This window comes from Fringilla coelebs (genome assembly GCF_963513975.1).
Source record: "Fringilla coelebs genome assembly, chromosome: 3".
In the NCBI taxonomy this organism is placed as follows: Eukaryota; Metazoa; Chordata; class Aves; order Passeriformes; family Fringillidae; genus Fringilla; species Fringilla coelebs.
Window position 1 is genome coordinate 78,568,634 of NC_140030.1, and position 22,050 is coordinate 78,590,683.

Sequence of the window (22,050 nt, forward strand, 5' to 3'; positions counted from 1 at the left end):
GGAAAGTGGTTTTAAAATACAGATTTTGTGCTCTATTCAATTCTAGTTGCTAAAAAATACAAATCTGTCTAAAACAGCTGTTTTATTATAAAAAACAACCATAACCTGGCATTAAGATGAACATATCCAGGCAGTTCTACAGTGCTCCAAGGGTTTTATGGATTTTCCCTCTATTAATTTCTCTAACTGCTCTTTGAACCCTGCAAATCTTTAGTACCACCATCTGCTAAGAAATGCTGTGAACAGCAGAAAAAAAGGCTTGCATACACTTATTTTGGAGCAGCCACTTGGCACTTTGATTTCATAGCTCCGAACTCTTGTAACAGAAAAGGACCAAAATAAAACCAAAACCCCAAATCCAGCTGTCTCCTACTTATCTTCTTTTGTGTCACATAGATTATTTTAATAGAAAGCCATGATCTCATTCTTCAGCAATCTTCCTGAAGAGTCCTAAACTATTTAGTTACTGTTTGTACAGAAGCCATTCAGTATTTCTGATAATCCGCTGTCATCCTTCTATGCATTTTTTCCAGTTCTGTTTGACCTTTTTTTATTTCTTCAGGTGGCAGCATAAATGAGCCTGAGAGAGGCAGAATAGGAGCAGAATTGCTCTTGAGAACACATTACAATCACAATTGATAGTTCTAATGTCTGTATGTTGAACTTCAGAAGGGCAAAGATGTTACTGAACTAAGCAATCCCTCCACAGCAGGCAGAGCTGAACCACAGCCCAGGAAATACCTGATTTGAGAAAGCTTTGTACACAAAGCATAAATTTCCCACAGTCTCTTAACCTCTTCTCTAGTTGCAACAAGAGAAAATGCATAGAAAAATTAATTTCAATACTCTGGTCTCAAAATTATACTTAAGATTATAATCTGTGAATGCACAGCACATCTCTACAGATATTTTAATGACTGCTATTTATTCTGGTGCTGCTAGCATACCAATAATTTTCTTTTAAACATGTTTGATTGTTTTAGAGGCACCCATCTTCTGAACTTTTTATGCAGGTACGCTTCAGACTGACCTAAGGGTTGTGCAGTATTCAAGCACAAACATCTAAACTAATTATATAGAGCTGATTCTAATGTGCTTAGAAAAGAACTATCAAAAAGAATAATGGCATCTATTTCCAAGAGCAATGAAAGATGACTTTTGATATCAAGCTGGACAGAGTAAAGCACACAAACAGGCTTCATGAAAGAGGTCAGATCCCACCATTTCATCATTTATTTAAAACCTAAAGGCAATTTAAGTAACAAGTTTCAAATTATTTGAGTTTAGCTTTATACAATGAAGTATTAATTTTCCCACACAATGGAGTATACAGTGTAATGTTACGATGTCCTGAGGCCTTATGCTTATCACTTAGAAATTACAGAATCAGTGAGAATATATTTTTAAAGTTTTAGACAAACCAGCTGAGCTGTGTACAATATTCTATTGGCAATGTTTTTTGGGAGCCAAGTTGAAAACTTGCAGATTATTTTTAAGCATTTACTCTTACAGGTAAAGTAGCATACAGGGCTTTATTAATGCTTTAGATAATACATTTTGAAACATGTTGATGAAAGTGTTCCTATCAGTTGTTGCCTTTGAACTACTATTCAAACTTAATGTAGATTAAAATAATTGAACCTCAACCCTGTAGAATAAAGCTTCCCATTATGTCATTCGTAGGGGAGGCATCAGGGGAATTTTCTATACCAGGTACATTTTCTGTTTCTCTGACTGATCCAGTTGCTGAAATTCAGCAGCACTCATCTGTGAATAAGAGGGAAAACGATGGAAGAACTTGGCTTCCAGAAATGCAGTACAGCCAACATCTCCCACACAGTTTAATTCATCACTCATACAAAGACCCAGCTGGGAATGGATGTTGTCAGCGAAGCATAAAGAGAGGCCATGTGGCATTTTGATCTCCAGCCAAATTCTGTTCAACTGGAATTCAATAAAGAGAAGTTGCTGCTGTTAAAAGTCCCCCACTTCCAGAGAACCCTGCTACCAACCAGGCTGCTGCCGAACTTCAAGGGAGGTACAGAGCCTCTAAGAGGTGCTTCATCATGTCTGCTTGTTTTTAACACATATACACAACAGAGATTTAGAGTTAGAATTCATACAGTAATGGTTAAGAGTACCCAAAAGCTTGTTAAAAAGAGTACAGGACATGCAAGCTGCACTACTGGGCATTCCCAGCAACACCCTGACAAATAATATCATAAAGTATGTGTCTTGATAAAGTTGGCTGTATTAAAATTTCAAATTTTTCCAGCTAATGAAGACACCTTCCCTCTGTTTTGGGGAAGACAGTGAGTAAACACCTTATCTTTAAGAAGAAGATACTCATGATTAATTGCAATCACTTTGTCCTAACTGTTTCTTAGAGGGAAGAACCTCAGAGCTACAGGGAAAGAAATAGAAGTCAGAATGATTCAATGAGGTGTGAAGAACGAGAGAACCAATTAAGGAGTAGCTGGTAGTCATAGTCATTAGTCACATACTTACCTGGAGAGATGTGAGTTTGTGTCTTGAATTCACAAGGATTATCCTGGCTATAAGCAGCAAAATAGGATGAGAAGTCAAGGTATAGACTGATTCACCATCTAGAACCAGCATCTTCAGGATAGCTGCATGCAGCATTTTTGGCTAAAAGAAGGGGAAAACAAAGACAAGTTTCAGGAAACTTAAGTTTATGAAAAAATAACGTAATGTAATATAGAACAGAAAAAAAAAGCTATTAAAGTGTTTGGGGAAAATGTCTGCTCAAAACATAAAAAAACCCCAAAAAGCAAAACCAAAACAAAACCTAAATTCTGTCTCTAAGAGTCTCAACCTTTTACCAAATAATGGTAAATTCTGCACTGTTTCTTGCTGTCCTGAAACACCACATCAACATCATCTGCAGGACACTGATTTCATCCCACCTGAAATGCACGTGTCATCCAGTCAACTAACCCCAAACACATTCCAGTAATATAATCATTCCCGTGATCTAAGGAGAAAAGCTTGGCAAATCCATGCCATTCAATTTGCAGGCACATAAACAAAACAATTTTATAATTAAATTAATCCTACAGCACTGAAACACACTAGATATTCCTGCAGTGTTGTCAGTATAAGTTATCATTTTCTTTCCCCAGAGGGAGCTTCCTGTTGGAATGGCATCAGAGCAGCAATATCAGAGCCCTTATTCCCTTTGTCTGATAAATAAACACCTCCCTCTGCTTTGGATGCATTCCTGTATGATGTTCTCTACAGTAACTCTTTCACTTAATGGCCCTGAGGGACTCTTTCAGTGGTGATTGTCATCTGACAGTCACCTATTCTCCCCTGCCGTTTAATACAATGAAAGCATTTGAGCAGTTTATCTTCAGACTCAGGGAGATGTCCATTTATCAGTCTATTCCTGGTTCTCATATGACAGATTTCCTTAATGAACAAAAAAATAAGGTTTTAGTTTTCAGTTGGTATAAAAGGGGCGGGAAAGGGGAATGGAAAGGAGAAAGCAGAACAGAAGGTTAAATGACAGCTTGCATTGAAGTCACTTGCCTGAGAAAGATTCTGAATCAGTCTACACAATCAAGGTATAAGTTACTTGAATCATATTTCAGCTTTTTAAACTAAACAAACAACATAATTCTTGAGTTATTTGAAACTCTTTTCAATCCCTGTATCAACAGGTTATATTGAAGACAAAAGTTGTTAAGCTACATGAATCTCCAACATCACTTTTTAGTAACAGAGTAATCTTTTAAGTTTATTCTGTTAAGTTTACACTGATTTACTATGGGGCTTTTTAGTTTGCATTAGCATTGAAAATACTTTTACTTTGCAGACAATAATTTGGGACAAAGGGGAATTCCTATATGACATCACTGCAGTCATTCAATCCCACTGTGGAAAATGATGATCACAACAGTCAGACTAACCACCTGAAAATAAAGGAAACAAATTGCCAACTGGAAATATACCAGATCTGTTGCACCTCTGGCCATTCAGAAAGGATTAACCTTATCAACATCTGTAATCTTGAGAGGGGAAAGTCATCAATCAGTACTTCTAAAGACTAATTTTTCAAATACACACACATACACACACACACAGTGGGACACTCAATACAGTTTTCAGTTTAATGTAAACTTTTTCCTATCTGCATGTTTTTGATTCTTTCTACAATCAAAGTAGACCACACTTAAAATATCCAATGGGAAAGCAAAGGAGATTTGTTATAAAACCTTTTTCAGAAACAGCCTTGCAGTGATAGAGTTATCTGCACTTGTTTAAGCACTGTAGTAACAAATTAATCTCAAATTCACATTTCAAGTCCTTTCACCACAAAACACAGTCCTGCTAATGTAACATTAACAAAGAATGAGGGAGGAAGAAGAGAAAGTTGAGATGTCATATTACAGCCTTGAAAATAAGCCAAGTTCCCGAGCCAAAGAAATGCTATCTTCAATTTTAAGAAATCCATGTCCTTTTTCATGAAATAAATCCCATCCAGAAAATCAGACATCCTTTACCTTTACCTGAGAAAGTTTAAACCAACATTCATTTTTCCAGCATATGCTCTATCCATGCAGAATTCACTGCCCTGAGGTAGTCTTTAAGGTGAGAGAATAGCTACAAGTAAGAAGATGTTTAAGGTGATATGGCTTCAAGGACAGCAAAGTTAAGAACAGAAGTCCACCAAAATCTCTAAAACATGGCTAAGAGCAAAAGGAAATTCTGAGCTTGTGTTCTTGTGTTTAAACACCTAAACATAAAATGTGTTGAACCTATCTTGTAGCTTCAAAATTTCATGTATCTCAAAATAGCCACAACCCAAGACTTGCTAATATAATGCTCCTTACCTAGTAAATCTGGGTTAGATTTTTGAGTCTTTCTATTGTACATCAAACTTGACATCACAAAGTATAATTATTTTATTCAGGAGTAATGTTCTTAAAACACAGAAACATATACTAGATAATTACTTCATGACATATGCAGAGAAATCACTGGAGTAGTCATCCAGCTTCTGCTGGACCTGCAAGTAGTTCTGTTTGACCATCACAAATTAACACACAAATTAAGCTCAATTCTAGATCAATACTTTTTAATCTCTGAAGCACAGCTCTTTCTATATTCACCTTACAAACAGTAACTTAATGGCAATTTTTTAATTACTATTACTAAAGACCTAAATCAACTGAAAACTGGATAGACTCCTGCATATTTCCATTAACACAGTATTTCAAAAGTATTTCCCTGCACAACTGGAGCCATCAGAGTAATGATAAAAATCAGAAGAAAGCTCCTGCCATTCTCATTCAATAGCTCTAAAAATACAGTATATGAGAATTTTAGTTTAGGGAATTAGTGTTCTTTTCTTGCTAATGATAGTGACTAGAAACAAAGTGAGCGTTCAGCACACTTTTACTTCTATATTGAGAACCACTCTGGCCTTTGTAACATTTCATCAGCTCTTTCTGTCTTGGGGATCCTTCCCCTGTATATAAAAAGGTAAGTGGAGACATAAAGAAGTATACAAAGCCAGACTAACGGCTTGGGAAGACTTGATTAAATGGAAGCAAAGGTGGGGCATAGACAAACAAATTATTGGATCAGGAAGCTGCTGCCTGTGGCTACTAAGCCATATATACTGGGCTTCTCATATTTTTAAAAATACAAAGACTACTCCACAAAAATTTGTCATTTAGCAAAGCTAAGGTGATCTACCTTTCAGATTAACAGAGGATGTACTGAGGTTACCTGCCAAGGTTTGGTCCTTGAAAACAGAATCCACTCTTTAGACTTGAAGGCAAGGAAATACTGCTTTTATTTATAACTGCTTTTCTCTTCAACTTTCTGAAAAGGAGGCAAGATTACACAGGAGGCTGTCTCCAGTTTTACAAGACAAATCACTAACAGGTAACCGAGGGAAAGCTGAGGTGCAGACTAAAGATAATCATAGTGAGCTCATGCAAGCAAATCTTGCCTGAGAGAACTACATGTCAAAGAAGTACTTTGGTTATGAAAACTCTTGTTCATAAACCCTCTCCTGCTCATGAGGGTGATTTTGCTCCGCTATTAAGGGGGTACTTTTGAAGTGACTGCATTAAGATTCCCCCTTCTGTTCTATATTCATACCAAGGGAATGCAGGGCAAGACTGTAGGCTACTTTAGCAGACTTATCTTTGCTTACAAGACTGCCTCCGGATTTAGCCTTTATCATCCATCCTTACATTCCCCACAAGAGGGAGAAATCTGCATAACTTTCATAGCCCACATCTTGCTGGTCAAGCACAGACGTTTTTTCTTCCTAGCTAGTGCATGCTAATAGAAGCCAAGCATCTGAGCCTGAAAAAGGAATTCACAACAGACTGAATTAACAAGACCAAGGAATCATAGTGGCTTTGAGACAGTAGTGCCACAAAATACATTAGTGTTTTTCACATTAATTATGACCATGGCTATAGAGTCCAACAGAAGTGTGGTAATATTTCAGTCTCTTCCAGCAAAAGGAGCAAATAATGCATAAAAGAAGGAGTAATAAAAACATACCAAAAAAATTTATTCAACTGTATTCCAAAACTTATCCTTTGGATCAGCCCAGAAGTGACAAAAAGAGCGGTAACTGTTGACAGATGTATTTGGAGGGCTCCCACCAGTTGTTTACAGGTATTATCAATTAACAGATTGAGCTTCTCACTGTTACCAGATATATTCTATTTGTGAATATGAAATCAGACAACAAATAAAGCAGCAAGCAGCTTGTCCTCTCAACATTCTTAATCATCAGTGGTCTTCATTAGTACTACTACACATAATTTTCCAGTTCATCCACTAAAAATCCTGAGCTCAACTGTATGAAGTAATACTGAGAAGCTCTGAAACCTAAGGCAGAATAAATATGCTCCAACTTCAACAGTTTCATATTTTTTATTCCCTTACACGCAGAGGCAGCAACAACTCTTTTAAGACACAACGAGCCCATTACTATAAGCCACTTATTTTAAGCACTGAGCTCATTAATAATGTTGTAGTCTAACCCTAACAAGATCAAAACAAGAACTGCTAATCCACCTTAACTAGAATTCAGTATTTTTTAATCTTCTTTTACTCATTAAAAAATGCAGCATGGTATCTGTCCAACTATTAAGTGGTGTGATAAAGTCTCACAGTTATTTTAGAAAACTGAAATACATCAAATAAATAAAATGCTACTTTGTGTGGACTCTGAATATCACAAGTGAGTTCTGCAGGACATAAAACCAAATCTTAATACATGAATGTAACCATAGTTTAGAGAGAAGGCTAGACTGAAGGAGCAAAGAGAAATAATAGACACATACTCATGAATATTGTTCATTGAAGACATCCAAGAGGCCCCACTAGCAACTCATCTTAAAGAGGCTATTTTATTTATTCTTCACTAAAATAATTACAGTCTCATGCAGCCTTACTGCACTTGTAAGAAAAGAAGTTAGCTGGGAGCAAAAACGAAGCTATGTCACTGATCCAGAGGTGAAACTCCAAGGATAGAAATGGCAGCAGTTATATAATCTGGAAACAAAGACTAGAAATGGCAGCAGTTACATAGTCTGGAAACGAAGACTAATCAAATAAAGTGTTCTGAAAATAAGAGTTTTTAAAATACTCATTAAATAAATGAGACATTGTAAAACTGAAATTTAGTGACATTACTTAGAGCAGGCTAAAAGAAACATGAAGATAGAATTTTTTAACCTTGATGTGGGAAAAATCATTTTAGTCTGAAAACCTAGAAAATGGATGAACTGTTTAAAAAGGGATTGTATCAGCCTTGATAACAGAATATGGAAGGTTACAACAGATGGAGAAACTTAAGAGTTCCATTTTTAACCCAGGTTTTCTGAATATCTGTGTACGCACGAGAGGAAGGCTGCATTAAAGGAAACACAAAAATGCCACTATTGAGATGTTCATTTTTACAGAGTGCTCATATACTAAGAATACTTGGAATGAAAAATACATGAAGATAATACAAAACATAATTCAAAACCTTCTGAATTAAGACTTTTAATAAAGAAGAGAACTGTATATAATATTTTAGCACATAAGTGTGTAGTGCTCTTGGAAAAAAAAACAAACATTGACATGTCAGAAGACAACACAGACAGGAGTAATAAAAATAAAGGTAAACTTCTTCCTGAATGTATAAATAGCTAAACTTTGAAGCAATATGGAAGTCTGATGGAGATCTCATTAGAAATAAAGTCTGTTTTCCCTTATAATCTCTTGCCAGTTTAGTTTCTGCAATACCACCCCTGCATAAGCAAACATATTTCAAAGCATCACACTCCCAGCCACTGAAGAAACATGACAGAAACCAAACAGGAAGGAGACAATGTGTTTCCTTACTCAACAGGGAATTAGTATCTCGTTCTCCCAGACATTAAATGAAACTGGATGGGAAAAAAAAAGGGATTTGGGGTGACCCAATTTTGGCCTTCCAGTACCTGAAGGGGACCTACAAGAAAGAGGGAGCGAGACTATTTACAAGGGCATGTAGTGACAGGACAAGGGGGAGTGGCTCAAAACTGACAGGGAGTAGGTTTAGGCAAGGAAATTCTTTTATGTGAGGGTGCTGTGGCACTGGAACAGGGGTGCCCAAAGAAGCTGTGGATGCTCCTTCCCTGGAAGTGTTCAAGGCCAGATTGGATGGAACTCTGGTCTGGTGTGGAAGGTGTCCCTGCCCATGGCCAGGGGCTTGGAACTGGGGGATCTTGAAAGTCCCATTCAAGCCAAAACATTTTATGATTCTATAAAATGGTTAATAGAAATTATGAACGCTGTATTTTCCAGGTCTCTGAACTCTGTCAGTGACAGCAATCCTATAAGTATCATCTTGGGCTGCAGACTGCATTAGAATGCAATCTGTGCATACATACTAACATAGAATATAGAGTTCTCTAGTAAACAGAAACCAAAATTTATAAGAATATTACAATATCATAATATTAAATATTATGAACAACTTATAAAGAGACTCAATTAGGTTTTATTATTTTTACTATATATAAAGGCAAAATTAACTACTTTTCCCTTCAGAGGTAGCACACTTGAAAATTTTTGCTCATTTCACATCCCTAAAGGTTTAGTACACTTGGTTTCCACTGTTACTTACTTAGTCATCAGAAGATGAGATTTGAATTTCAAGTATCAAAAATCATGCGAAAAATAAGCCTATCTATACACACTGTGCCAGCCCTAAATGATAAACCAAATTTATAAACATCTATTTAAAAAACCAGGAGCAATACTGTATCTGAATTAGTTATTTAGAAATACAACCTTGCAAATGAACCTAAGGCAGGATTTTATGAATTATGGAAGACATGCCACAGTAAGGCAGAAGAGCCACCAGTTTTATGTGAAACTTTTCATACACTCCAACTTCCCCTCATTTCACAGTTTACAGCATTTACATTGCTCATGGTCCATACTCTATTTTTAGCGAAATTCTAAATTCAAACAAGTGTATAGATTTAGCATTAACAGAAACTAATGATATGTTCTTCACTGACACTGCAGTAGTCAGTATTTTACCACAGCTTTAAGCCCAAGAGAAAAATCAAGCTGTGCTAAAACCCCACGTGAGGAGAGTCGACTGTGGTACTGCCATGAGGAACAACACACACATCTCACCAAAAGAAGTTAGGGTGTTGATTAGTAATCTACATAAAATGATGACAAAATTAATAAAACTGACAACCCTCAGTTTCATCTCCTACATTCCCTTCTGTTTCCAAAAGCTCTAGATAAATTAGCATTTTTGTACTAATATTATCTCCACTCACTTGGCATTCAGGAGCCTAACAGGATACTGAGCATCCAAATCTACTGTTACCATCTGCCAAACACTCTGCTATTTGCAACATATGCAACTTCTACCTTTCCTTAAGGAGGGGAAATTTCTAAGCCATTTATAAACTTCTTTCTTCGATCCTGCTAAGAATGTATCCCAAAATAAACACATAAAAATTTATTGATTGCAAATGCCCTTTAAGTAAATGCTTATAATAAAGATATCTTCTCCATCCAAACCCAACATTTCCAGCAGTAAATGTGTAGAGAAACAGTAACTACTTTTAGGACACTGCTGATATAACTGAAGATGCTGCAATAGCAGCCAGTAGGATTGATGATCACAGCAATTCATCTAGCACCCCACCTTGCAGAAGTGCCTTCTCTGACACAGTGCTATGGCTACTTGTCAAAAGCAGTGACAATTAAAGGACAGCTTATTAAAATCCAAACCTACCTCACAGAATTTCTGTAACAATGCAGGTGGCAAAAAATCCTGATGCTTTAACTGAACAGGAGGCCCAGTCCAATTGCTTTGAACGAAGAGCTGCAAACTCCCCACACCAAGCAGAAATATCAGCCTCTGTCTGCAATATAGATAAGAATAGCAATTAGAAACATATTACATTTTTGCTTAAGGCTACAAGAGCTGATTAAATCTTGTGCTAGCTCAAAACCCTCAGCTTTACAAGAAAAAAAAAACAAACCCAACAACAAAAAAAAAAAAAAAAAAAACCACCACAAAAAAACCCCCCAAACAACAAACAAAAAAACCCCACACTCTCCTCTGAGGAATGGAATATTCAAGAATGAACATAGGAAACTAAAAATCCTTGAAACATATTTGTTTTATAAAGGTTGTAACTAATGCCAAACATCTTGGAAGCAGAGTATTTAAGGCTGTACATAACTATCAGAGATCAGAAGACTAGCAAAGGATGCAGATAATCCCGTGTTTGCATATTGCATGGTTGTTATAGTTTCTTACAATACATCTAACTCCCAGCATTTTCACAGAAAAAATACTGCCTTAGCATATGTTCCAAAAGGGCAAGTTTATTTTTGTTTTGACATAACTGTTGATTTTCACTCACTCTAATAAAAAAATTAAATTAAATCAAATTCAGAATACTCCCTCAAAGTTGGTTCAGATACTTTGGCAGTAAATAATATCTCATTCATCATGGCCTTTATTTTAAATAATAGTAATTTACTGAAAGATGAAATTAAGAGACTTTGTTTCATTTCTGAAACTAGGTATGGCAAAATTTTCTTTATCTACAAGACTAAGCTCATTTTACATTACTATGATTTCTTTAGCAAATAATCTATGTGGTCTGCAGAAGGCAGGGCACAATCTCTCAGAATTTAACGGTTAATTTAACAGGTGTAGACTTTTAAGATTTATATACAAACTTCTCATTTGTTTTATGATACCTTAATGGCTCAGAACCTTATTGACAAGGACCCTACCACATAGAAAATGGGTCTCCTAATTATAAAAAGTTAGCATTTTAATTGTGCAAGTTTGATATAAACACTGGTATGTTAAGGAGCATAATTCAAAGAGAAAACCTCGTCCTTTCCTTTTGTAAAAACAGAAACTTAGAGATGTATGAGCCCTCCAATCAAAACAAAAAAATAAAGCATTTTACAACCCCTTAAAAACTAAAGTAAAATAGAAAAGCCACAAACAAGCAGCTGGTGGGCAAGAATGCAACAAAAGATGCAGAACAATAGGAAAGCAGGGGTGGGGAACATTGAATTGAAAACTAAAAAACTAAAAAAAAAACACCGAAAAAAACAAACCAAAAAAACAAACCAACCAAGAAAAACAAAACCATCTTTCAGGGGAGTTAGAGAAAAAGGACTGGCATAAAGAGTTCTTGTCGAACAAGACAAGGTAACACTTCCTGGCTGTCATTATTCAGCCAGCAACTATCTGCTAGGAAATATGAATATATAAACAATATCACCATTAAATTTCCAAATAACTCAAGAACACAAAGCACTAACGATTAGTGTATACTAAATTATTACCATTACACATGAAATATCAACATTGGTATAAATTTCCTAATTTTTCTCCCACGATAAATTATACTTCAAAGCTTTTGAAAGGTAACACAGAACAATCAACCATCCCTGCACTGTGATTTGATACTCTAGTCTTTTGAAGATAATTTTCATTATTTTATAATTTACACTGTTTCTATCAGTAACAATTCATGTATTTATTTTAACATTACTGATATCTATCTGGAAAGCAAACTTGCTTGAAGAGACAAAGTTTTACCCATGCAGAATGCCTCTGGAACAACTGATAACCAAATCCATTACTTTGGCTGGGATACTGTTTTTCCACTGTTTAATTTGTCATCACCAAATTTTTTTTTTCCCATTTTCAGATTCGTGACCAATTCTCAGTCTCCTTATCACTCACTCTGTATCAGAAAACCAATTTCAAGCTGTAATCCCTGCAAATGCTGAACTCCCTTGCCTATGCCCTGTTTTTTTCCCAAGAAAAGGCATTCTGTCTCCCTGACTGCCCTTCACACACAATGCAGACCTGCAGATGCTTACCTCCCAAAGGCTGCCTGAAAAGCAACACAGAGACTGCTGCAAATGTCCCCCTTGCTAGGGTGATCTACATAATTTATTTTGCATTTATCCTTAGATATATGTATCCATTCATCTTGTTTTTCCTTTCTCTGTGTAAATGGGGGTTTTGCTGCCTTTTTTTTAACACTGTTTACACTGAGTCCAATTGTTCTTCATGATACAGAATCACATGCTTAATATTCATATTGCTGTATCAAATGCTGCCCAAAAATAAAGAACAATAGTGCATTTGTATTTCAAAAAAAAGGATGTTCATATAATGCTAGAATTTACAAACAAAATAAAAGAAAAAAATATTCAGTAGCCAGATTCTGTGTAAGAAATTACAGGTTCCTGTTCTTTTTAGTGATGCCATAAATTGCAGGGGAGTAGCCAAAACTTTTCCGTGTTTAACTCTGTGACTTTTTAAATTCATGAACATCAAAGCAAGCTGCAGAAACAGCAAGAATGTCCTCATTGTCAGTTTCATTCCATACAGCACACCAGTTAACCAACCATCAGAGGTTCCATGAGAAACACCAGAAATACCATTCAGTGTTCAGTTTGGAAAATCTTAACAAGCTTTATTGTATGCACTTCTTTGGCCAAGTATTCATTTATATGTTGAATAAGCTAGAAGTAGTAAATACAGGTTCAACAAAAAACAGTGTTAGAGCTCATTTCCTTGTTCTTTTAGATTTTGGAACCTGCACACTATTTCCTTCCAGTCTTTTGAATCAAACTGTATGTCAGGCAAGGAATGCACCTTCCTCCAATGGAGCTCAGGAAAAAAACAAAAAAGGCACTCCCCCTCTGCATGATTAACACATACCCTATTGCTTCATCCTCCAAATTTTGCTGATTAAAACACAGCCATGAAGCTACATTTTCTGTAGAAAACAGCTTTTAAGCATTGAAGTGAGTAGCAACAGCAGGAAAAAAGTAAAACAAAAAATATCCTATTCAACACATTTATTACAAGGAATGCTTATTTTTTAGGACATAAAGGCTTAAAGCGCCATAGTGAAAATGTTCTGGGGCAGGGAAAAGAAGGCAATTAGTTAAAAGGGAAGAAAAGTTATGCCAATTTTTAAAATGCTGCTAAGTCCTTTTCGTTACAGAGCCATGGCTTTGAAAGTGGAAAAAGTTACAGAGAACTTGTCCAAAGAAATTACCATCTAGATACAAATTTTGAGCTGTTTTGCCCTCAAGCTGCTCCATTTTAACCTCCAAAAATGAACTCCTTAAGAGTTCTTTTAACACTATTACAAAACTGTACTTTGCACTGTTTATATTATACAAAAAAGGGTAAGATTCACATTATCCAACTTTCTCTTTCTGATTGAATTCAACTCCTACTGTGTTTTTAAATCTCTAGAATTATAACTTTCAAATCAAGAAAAAAAAAATTATTTTTACTTATCCCATCTACAGGAAGTCACAAGAAAATCAGTGTCTTACTGAATTTTCTGGGCTGGAACTTAAGAGGCTTGCTGCACTTCCTTTGACTCACTCAGTGGAAAAAGAAAACTATATTTTAGGCATTAAAAAATATAGAACCACCCCATTTTCATCATAAACAATGCAAAGTCTGGATGCAAAGGTTACATAGGTTCCTTCCATAAGCCCTTCACAGGACACAGGGTCTACAGGTAGCAAAAATAACAATATAACACACTCCAGAAAGTCATCCAAGACCAAATAGTACAGGTGAAAGTGCTGCACAGCACCTACTAAAATAGGAAATTACCTGTCTTTCAGACAAGCAACTTCAGTAAAAGTTTTTGTATAAGAGAAAGCCACAACTTAGTTCCTTCAGCCCCCCAAAACTTCTTAATTATTACTAATGGAGCTTGGAAAATTCACTTGGATGCTACAGACAAAAGTAGCATCATTTGTAGTGTTTCTGGCAGACGCTGACAGGTTTTGCTTTTATTTTGAATAAAACTTCAGGCTTTAATTTTGGGCAGAAAACCCTCTGTCTGCTTCTGAAATGCTAAATATTGCAGGTCTGCCTCCATATATTCTGGCAAGGGGGCTTCTGATATAGCCCAGAGCTGCAGAGCAAAAAAGAAAAACCACAAAGACCATAGAGCTCGAGTGCAACCAGCCAAGCAACAAATTCCTTTGCTGTCTGCAGAGGGAGTGCTCTATAACAGGAGACATATAAAGCTCCACTGATATAGATATGATTACCTTCAAGAAGCTGCATGGCTTAAAAAGGCAGCAACACATATTTGAAGCAATAATTAGGATCAGGATTGAGTCTGTTTCAAGTCCTGACTGATTTTTCTTTCCTTGTCACATTATTCAAATTACCACAAGGTAACAGAATCTAGAATTATCAAAAAATTTATCCAGCTAATATTTAACAGTAACAGTACAACAAAGTAAGGTAAAAAAAAGAAACACCAAACAAAAAACATGCACAGGAAAAACCTCTGAACACTAACTCAGAAAGCAGGGGTGCATTGTATTGTGCCCCCCACCAGAAGATGAGTTTTTGACACACTATGATCACGAACAAAGCTCAGTTTTCTAACTTTTTTTTCTCTGACATTTTAGCAAAAACTCTTAGGCTTGTGTGTCATACCAACACACACATATCTGGACTCTGCCAACCCTCTGCCAACAACTACAATTACCTTCCTATTACTTTTATTTTTTAATCTTTATCTTTGCTTATCTTTTGGTGATTTTTTTTTACCTTTTAAAATACCTATATATACACACATATACACAACTCATGTATAGTTTTCTCCTTCTATTATGCCTAGCATGTCAGATTTCAGTCTGTTCATCATTTACACAGCAAACTGTAAACAGTAAATCCAAACTCCTTAACAGCAACAATTAGCACATAGAGTACAAGTAAGAGAGACCATATCAGAGAAAGTCTTGGGAAGAAAATAATTAACTGATGAACAGCATCCATGAGTAACACCTTACTCATTTTTACATTAAGAAGAGCAGAACAACATCAATATAAGTCAGAAATACAGGCATTGCTTGGACAGAAACATTACACAGTACTTCAAGCAGCCACATAAATGTAATACAACATTTCAGAGAGAAAATTGTCAATTGTTTGATGATATATGGCAAAATGAATTTAAATGTGTGACTTCTTTATACCAGAACCGTCTGAGGTAATCACTGTAAATAAAGCTAATGTCTTCAACATACCCCTGTATCACAACATCGTTTCTTTCACTGGACAGTAATGAACAGATGCCCAAGGGAGCAGGTGGAAAAACACAAGAAATTTGTTTTCTGCTTTCTTGTCAGTACAAGGATTTTGAAGGCCCTATACAAATTCTACATTTTTAAATGCCTTTTGTAAAAATCAAACATAGCCTCTATTAAACTTGTATATAATAAATACTAATTTCCACCTTTCCGCGTTATCAACCTCTGCAGAGCAATCCAGGTATGCTAGAATCTGCTTCTCCAAGTAAGTGTCAATGTTCTCCTCTGTCACAGAAGACGCACTGAAAACATTCTGAACGGCTGAATTTGAAAATACTGCCTCATATTTCCCATCAAACATCAATTGCAATAATGATCCACTTTCTGAAAGAAAAAAAAAAAAAAAAACATAGAAATCAGTGTAAACTTTCAAACAATTTTGTCTTTCCAGACCTTTTAAATATATTCAAATGAAAATATCTACCACTCCCCTTCTAAAGAATGTATCTTCATTTACATTTCAGGGAAAGTGCAGTTGCACTGAAACTCAAGAGCAGCATTAGGAGGTGTCATTTCATTCAAAATAATTTGTATTAAAGTTACAGTGAAACAACCAGATGAATGTATACACAAAAATTTGCACTGAAATTTCAGGAAAAATAAATGGATGGCCTTTTAAAATACTTCAATTATAACAGCAGGATGTTCTTCCCTCAGAATATTTTAAATTAACAGTAAACTGCTATAGATAAGACAGTAATTTCACAGACCAGAGAATCTAGTTAGGGGAAATGCAACAAATAAAAATGATTCAATATTTGCAGAGTTCAGTGAATAAAGCCTTATGTAAAACTGCAGAAACTGCTCGGTCCTTCATTTACAAGTTTAGAATACCGACAAGAAATGGGCAATGAGATTTTATCTTTACAAGAATTATCTCCTATGGTAACTATACTACCTCAATGAAAAGCCTGCACATGGAGCAGATCCTTAGGGGTAACTACTGAGGTGGATTTAGACCCATGACTGTCTCTTAAGATTTCAAGACAAAGGGAAGTCAAGAAATGCTATATATTTCTAAGAAGCTTCAGACACATCAAGTTCTTGACCCAGGCTACAGCTTTATTCATAGAAGGTATGTTCAGATATGCTACAGTGTAATCAGTACAGCAGTTGTTGGAACAACCTGGCCATGTTAAAACCTGCTATTCTTGAGCAAAACCATTATCTGCCTACCCTGCAGCTGTGGCTACAGCTCATGCAGATGCACTAACTGGTTTCTGACCAGATGATGCAGGTGTTGGTGATGGTTCAGCCGAGGAAATGCAGAGGTCTGCACAGGATAAGTGCCTCACTATCAATCTGTGATTCCAGCTGGGGATTGCAGCTCCCTGCACTCAGTAGCTGCACTAAGATCAGCAGCCAAGGTAAATCAGTTTAACACTGGCACAGCTGTGGATCCACACAAGCAGCAGCTGTGCAAAGAACTGATATGAATACCAACCCTAAGCTCATCCAGCTAAACAAGAACTTTAAATTTTACAAATACAGGAACACAGAGGGCAGAACCACTTTCAATAACAGCAATGGATGACTCTGTAGGAATGGGTGACAGAGACTCATTCATTCTATAGTCCCTGCACCACACTGCTGACTGAAGTTTACTTCAGTTCTCCACAATGAGCTACTGAATGATATAAAAGATAATGTGTGCTGTGTATTATTTAAAAAACACTTTAAGCTGTACCTGGAAGGAAATATACAGAAGAATAGCAGTGGTTCTGCAATGCTGCTGACATCATGCCCTCACAAAGAATGGAACTAACAAGAAACTTTTCTCCAATCTGTACTTTGGAGAGACTTTCTCTCACCAAATGACAACTTTTTTATATTGGATTATATATTATATTATATATTATATGGCCCAGACAGGCAATGCTTTTGTTGATAGAATGACTATGGGCTGTGAGGACACGTGTTGATGAATGAGGAATATTGAGGTTCTTCTGTTTCCAGTAATGTAACTGTAGCACGTAAAACCTGCTTATAGGACACTATACAAATTCAAGGTCACAGCTTTTAAATTCATTTTCAGGATCATCAATAGGAAGGGTCCAAGTAAATGATGACTAAGAATCATCACAAATCCCACCATTTTCTGTCTCTACTGCAAGATGCCTTTCTTCAACAAGTTTTCCTCACATCTTATAGCAGCACACTGCTTAAAGCTCCTCAAAACAAACCTAAGCTAACAAAGAAGTCGACAAAAAAAAAGTAATCAGAAAAACTCCACAGCACAAACAGCATGCATAACCCTTGTTGAAAAGACAGATGTCAGTCACATCAGCTACCATTCTTGGACAGTACAACGATTAAAGTCAAATGAAAAGTCACATAAGGAAATAAGACCTGATTAGCTCTGTATGGCTCTTTTCCAAAAATCACTTAGCGCTTAGGTAAGGATAAATGGGATTTTCAATATGCTACAACATGGCACATGACTTGAGTACGTTAGTCTGCCTGAAACATGGAAGCACCTTTACATGACAAAGGTAACATTTTAAGAGCTGCTGCGCTCCCCGGCAGGAAAGCTGCGTCTAACCAAGACCCCTCAACAGACTATTTTCCATTGATTCCTCAAGCAACTGTGACCGAATAACTAATAAATATAGAAAAGGCAGCTCGTGCCAGACTCTTCCTCCCCACGCTCCAAGAGCGTGTTCCACCTCACTGCCAAGTTCCAACAGGCAGGCAGCCTTTCCCTCGGGAGGCGGCCGGAGGGAGCCCCGTGTTTGTTTACAAGCCTCCCGAGTGCCGGCATCAGGCGGGTGCCGGGGCGTCTGCCGGAGCGCACCGCGGCGGCCGCGGCCCCGACCTCGCACCGAGAGCGGCCAAGGAACCCTGCGGCGGCCCGGCCGGTCCTGCCCCCTCAGCCCAGCCCGCAGCGCCGCTCCCGCTCCTCCAGCCTGACAAGCCCACGGCCTGCCCACCCTACAGCGCGGGCAGGAGCCCCCGGGAGCTCGGCGAGGATCTGACAGGGCGCCGCAGGTGAAAACGCCCGCGGCGGAAAAGACCCGACAGCCGCAGCCCCGGCTCGGTCCGCTGGCTGCGGACACGCACAAGGAGCGGGAATCTTCCCCGTGCCGGGCCGGGACCGCCCCTCACCTGCGGCCGCGACTTCGCCCTGCTTCCACTCCAGGGACTCCGCGGCGCTGAGGAAGCCCCTCAGCAGGGCGCGCTCCAGGGCCAGCATGGTCCCGCCGCCCGGGCCCGCCCCGCTCCCCGCCACCGCCACGCTCGCGGCCGCGACCCCCGGCACCCACAGAACCGCGCGCGCTGCCCACACGAGCCCTCAGCCCATGTGCGGGCAGCGGCCACAGGGAGCCGCCATGACAGCGGCGCGGGGCACGCCGGGAGCGCGCGCTAGCCCCGCCCCGCCGTGAGCCGCCGGTGGCGGCGGCGTGAGGGGAGCGCGGGCGGCGGCACGGCCGGGGAGGCGGCACGGCCGGGGAGGCCCTACGGCCGCCGGCACTGACCGCCAGGCAGCGGCTTGTCAGGGAACGGGGATGGGCGCAGGCACGCGCACGTATCCATATGGAGACTGCCTGGGCGATTCCCTGTGGAGAATCGCCGAAGGGGTCAGGTTAGAAGGGAACACGGTGGGTCAGCTGGTCCCACCTCCCTGCTCAAGCAGGGGATCCCAGAGCACGTGGCACAGGATTGCATCCAGACGGTTCTGGAGTATCTCCAGTGGGGGAGACTCCACAGCTTCTCTGGCCAATCTGTTCCAGTGCTCAGTCACACGGTAAAGAAGTTCTTCCTCGCATTCAGCTGGAGTTACCTCTGTTTCTGCCCTCTGCCTCCTGTCCCATTGCTTGACCCCGCTGAGCAGAGCCTGGCTCCTTCTCTTGACACCCTCCCTTCAGAGATCTATGCATCCTCGGTGGAGAATCCCCTGAGATCCCGGGCAGGTGCAGGCTGAAGTGCCCGGCATTCAGGGCAGGCAGGTCAGGATCGTGCTTTGGTCTATGCTCGTGTTAATTTCAGCCCCGTCCAAACAAGCTTAATAATATTAAAATTCAATAATATTAAAATTCCTATTGTGAGATTTTGTGCTTTTTATTTTGAGGGAAAACCACTAAAGTAACATTTTCTGTGAATAAATAGTTGCTAAGTATAATTCTTTAGTAAAAAGAAGGAATATTTTGCTGTCTTCCTCACCACTGCCAGTTCCCCCAGTGTGTGAGGTTTCACCCATGCAGTTCAGTTCTGACAGCATCTGGGAACATCTGGAAGCTGCAGCAGGGATGTGGGCAGGAGTACCCCGGCAGGAATTAGTGCATTCCTCCCTGGCACTGGGCTGTTTGTTACTGCTGATATAAAAGATGGTTTGGGATGTTTGTCAGTTGCCTCAGACTTACTGAAATCTAAGTTTGCTTCCCTAAACTATTTGAAGAATATGTGTTTATTTCTCAAAGGACAATCAATACGCTTTCTTTGCATCTAAGGATAGGTTCTGCCTGATGGCTCAAGGGGAAGAAAGTCTTTGCAGGGTTGTGGAGTGCAGATTCAAGATTTGCTGCCTGTCACGGCATGGTGCTGCTTATTGTTTCTAAGCAGGAAGTAGATAATCAAAATTTCTGACACAACAGTTTTCAGAGAATAACTTTCATCTTTAACTTTTTTCTGAGAGTGTGAGAAAATTATCCATATGCAATGTGCTACTGTGGTATCTGAACTAGCACATTTAACATCACCTTACAAGATGCCTGTGCTGCTGTATTGGTGCAGTATTTATCTTCAGCTGCAGGGTTTTTTTTCCTAAAGCCTTTTGAAACAGATGATCTCCTTGTGGACTACCAAAAAAAAAAAACTGCTTACTGTAAAAAAAGATTTTGTAAGCTTCAAGCAATTATTATTTAGCATAGATTTATTATTATGACATTTTTAACAGTGAGCTGCTGTTTGTAAAAGCTGCTGTTACATGATTTTTAAACTGATCCTGAATTCTCTGTGCCAGGTCTCTTGTACTGCTAGGGAAAGAAGCAGTTGTGTTGGGTGCCATTTTAGAGCAGGAGTAGATTTGCTGTTTGAGGAGTGGGGAAAGGGGAGGAATTGTCAAGGAAAAACTGGCTCATTGGTATACCAAGATGAAAATTTGCAGGACTGTGTGACCAGACTTTTGCAATTCTAAGGAGCACATTTGAGGCACCTGGTGAGAAGAGGGGAGATGCAAGGCTCGTATTGGGGAATTCTATCAGTTTTTCTTGCTTTGGCTCTGTCGGTTCTGCCAAGTTATATCCCACTAACCACTTGGTTTCTGTGATTCATCATATTTAAGGTTACATCACCTTAGTTACAGTACCAGAAACTTCAAGCTCGTTGGAAGCTTGGGGGCCCCCGGTAGACGTCAGCTACCATGTGCAAACTCTATTCTTGGATTTTGCTGAGTTAATGCACAGGCCCTCGCTGTCAGGAGGGTTGGTCCCTCAGAAGGCTCCCAGCATATTCACTGCTTTTCCAGTTTACAGGTGAAGAACAGACCTGCAGTCTCCAGGAGACAAGGGCAAAAGAACAGCAGTGATTACACAGCTGTCAGGCCCTCCTAGCAAGCATCTCGGGCACAGGCACGACGTGATGCCTGGCGTGCGTTGTGGTTGCTTCACTGCACTCCCCAAGCAGCTCCGCATCCCTCGGGTCTCTCTGACCACTTGGCCAACTTATGCTCTTCTTTCACCAAACCCCAAAGAACAAAATCGCTGGGCAGTCAGTGAAGTGCAGGTAAAAAAAGGTATATTTCAAATGTGCTAAAATAATAGAGGCTGGGGAATTCTTCTCTTCCTCACAACTTTATAAAGCAGTAACAGTTAGTGTAGGCCACTGCACCACAGGAAAAGAAAGAGTGATTCAGACCACCCTTTGCAAATGTAAAATGAAGAACATGGCCAGTGCCAAAAAACCCTGGACAGCTCTTCTCTGGTATTGTGGCAACTCTTCTAGAAGCTGACATTAATCTTCATTAATCATTTGGAAAATACGATATATTAATATTACTGTATCTCTCTTTGTATGATATCCAGGATGAGTAAATGAGTAGAAAAAGAGGAAGTAGGTCTCCAGTAAATACTTACTCTGTCTGTAAAATACAGCTATAATATTTGAGGTACAGTCTTCCCACTCATAATAAGTTGGTTTTTCTAAAATTTAGCCGTTTAGTAGAAAATCTATTGTCATTCCTGATGTCCATGAATAAGTATTTGCTGACCATTTTGCAAATGTTGCTCTGTTTTTTTTCTTCTCCTTTTTTGTCACATCAGAACGTATCTCATCTGAACTTTTAAAAAGTAGTCATTACCTTGTTAGCAGAAATTTGCTCTGCCTCAGCTACATAACATCTGTGAGTTTTCAGATGAAGAAACCAAAGCT

At 38.8% G+C, this 22,050-nt stretch overlaps 1 protein-coding gene across 1 annotated transcript in view; it reads right to left on the reverse strand.

Annotated features, from left to right (window-relative positions):
• The window catches only part of TTC27 (tetratricopeptide repeat domain 27), a gene marked incomplete at its 5' end in the record, with an annotated part of 113,225 nt that extends 94,348 nt beyond the window's left edge, over positions 1–18,877 (reverse strand). The window contains 4 exons of the mRNA XM_084201922.1: positions 2,509–2,649; positions 10,292–10,421; positions 15,831–16,008; positions 18,790–18,877. Of these exons, the coding sequence (XP_084058048.1) occupies positions 2,509–2,649; positions 10,292–10,421; positions 15,831–16,008; positions 18,790–18,877 (537 nt within the window). The remainder of the gene's footprint in view (positions 1–2,508; positions 2,650–10,291; positions 10,422–15,830; positions 16,009–18,789) is intronic.
• Between the last annotated feature and the right edge of the window lie 3,173 nt (positions 18,878–22,050).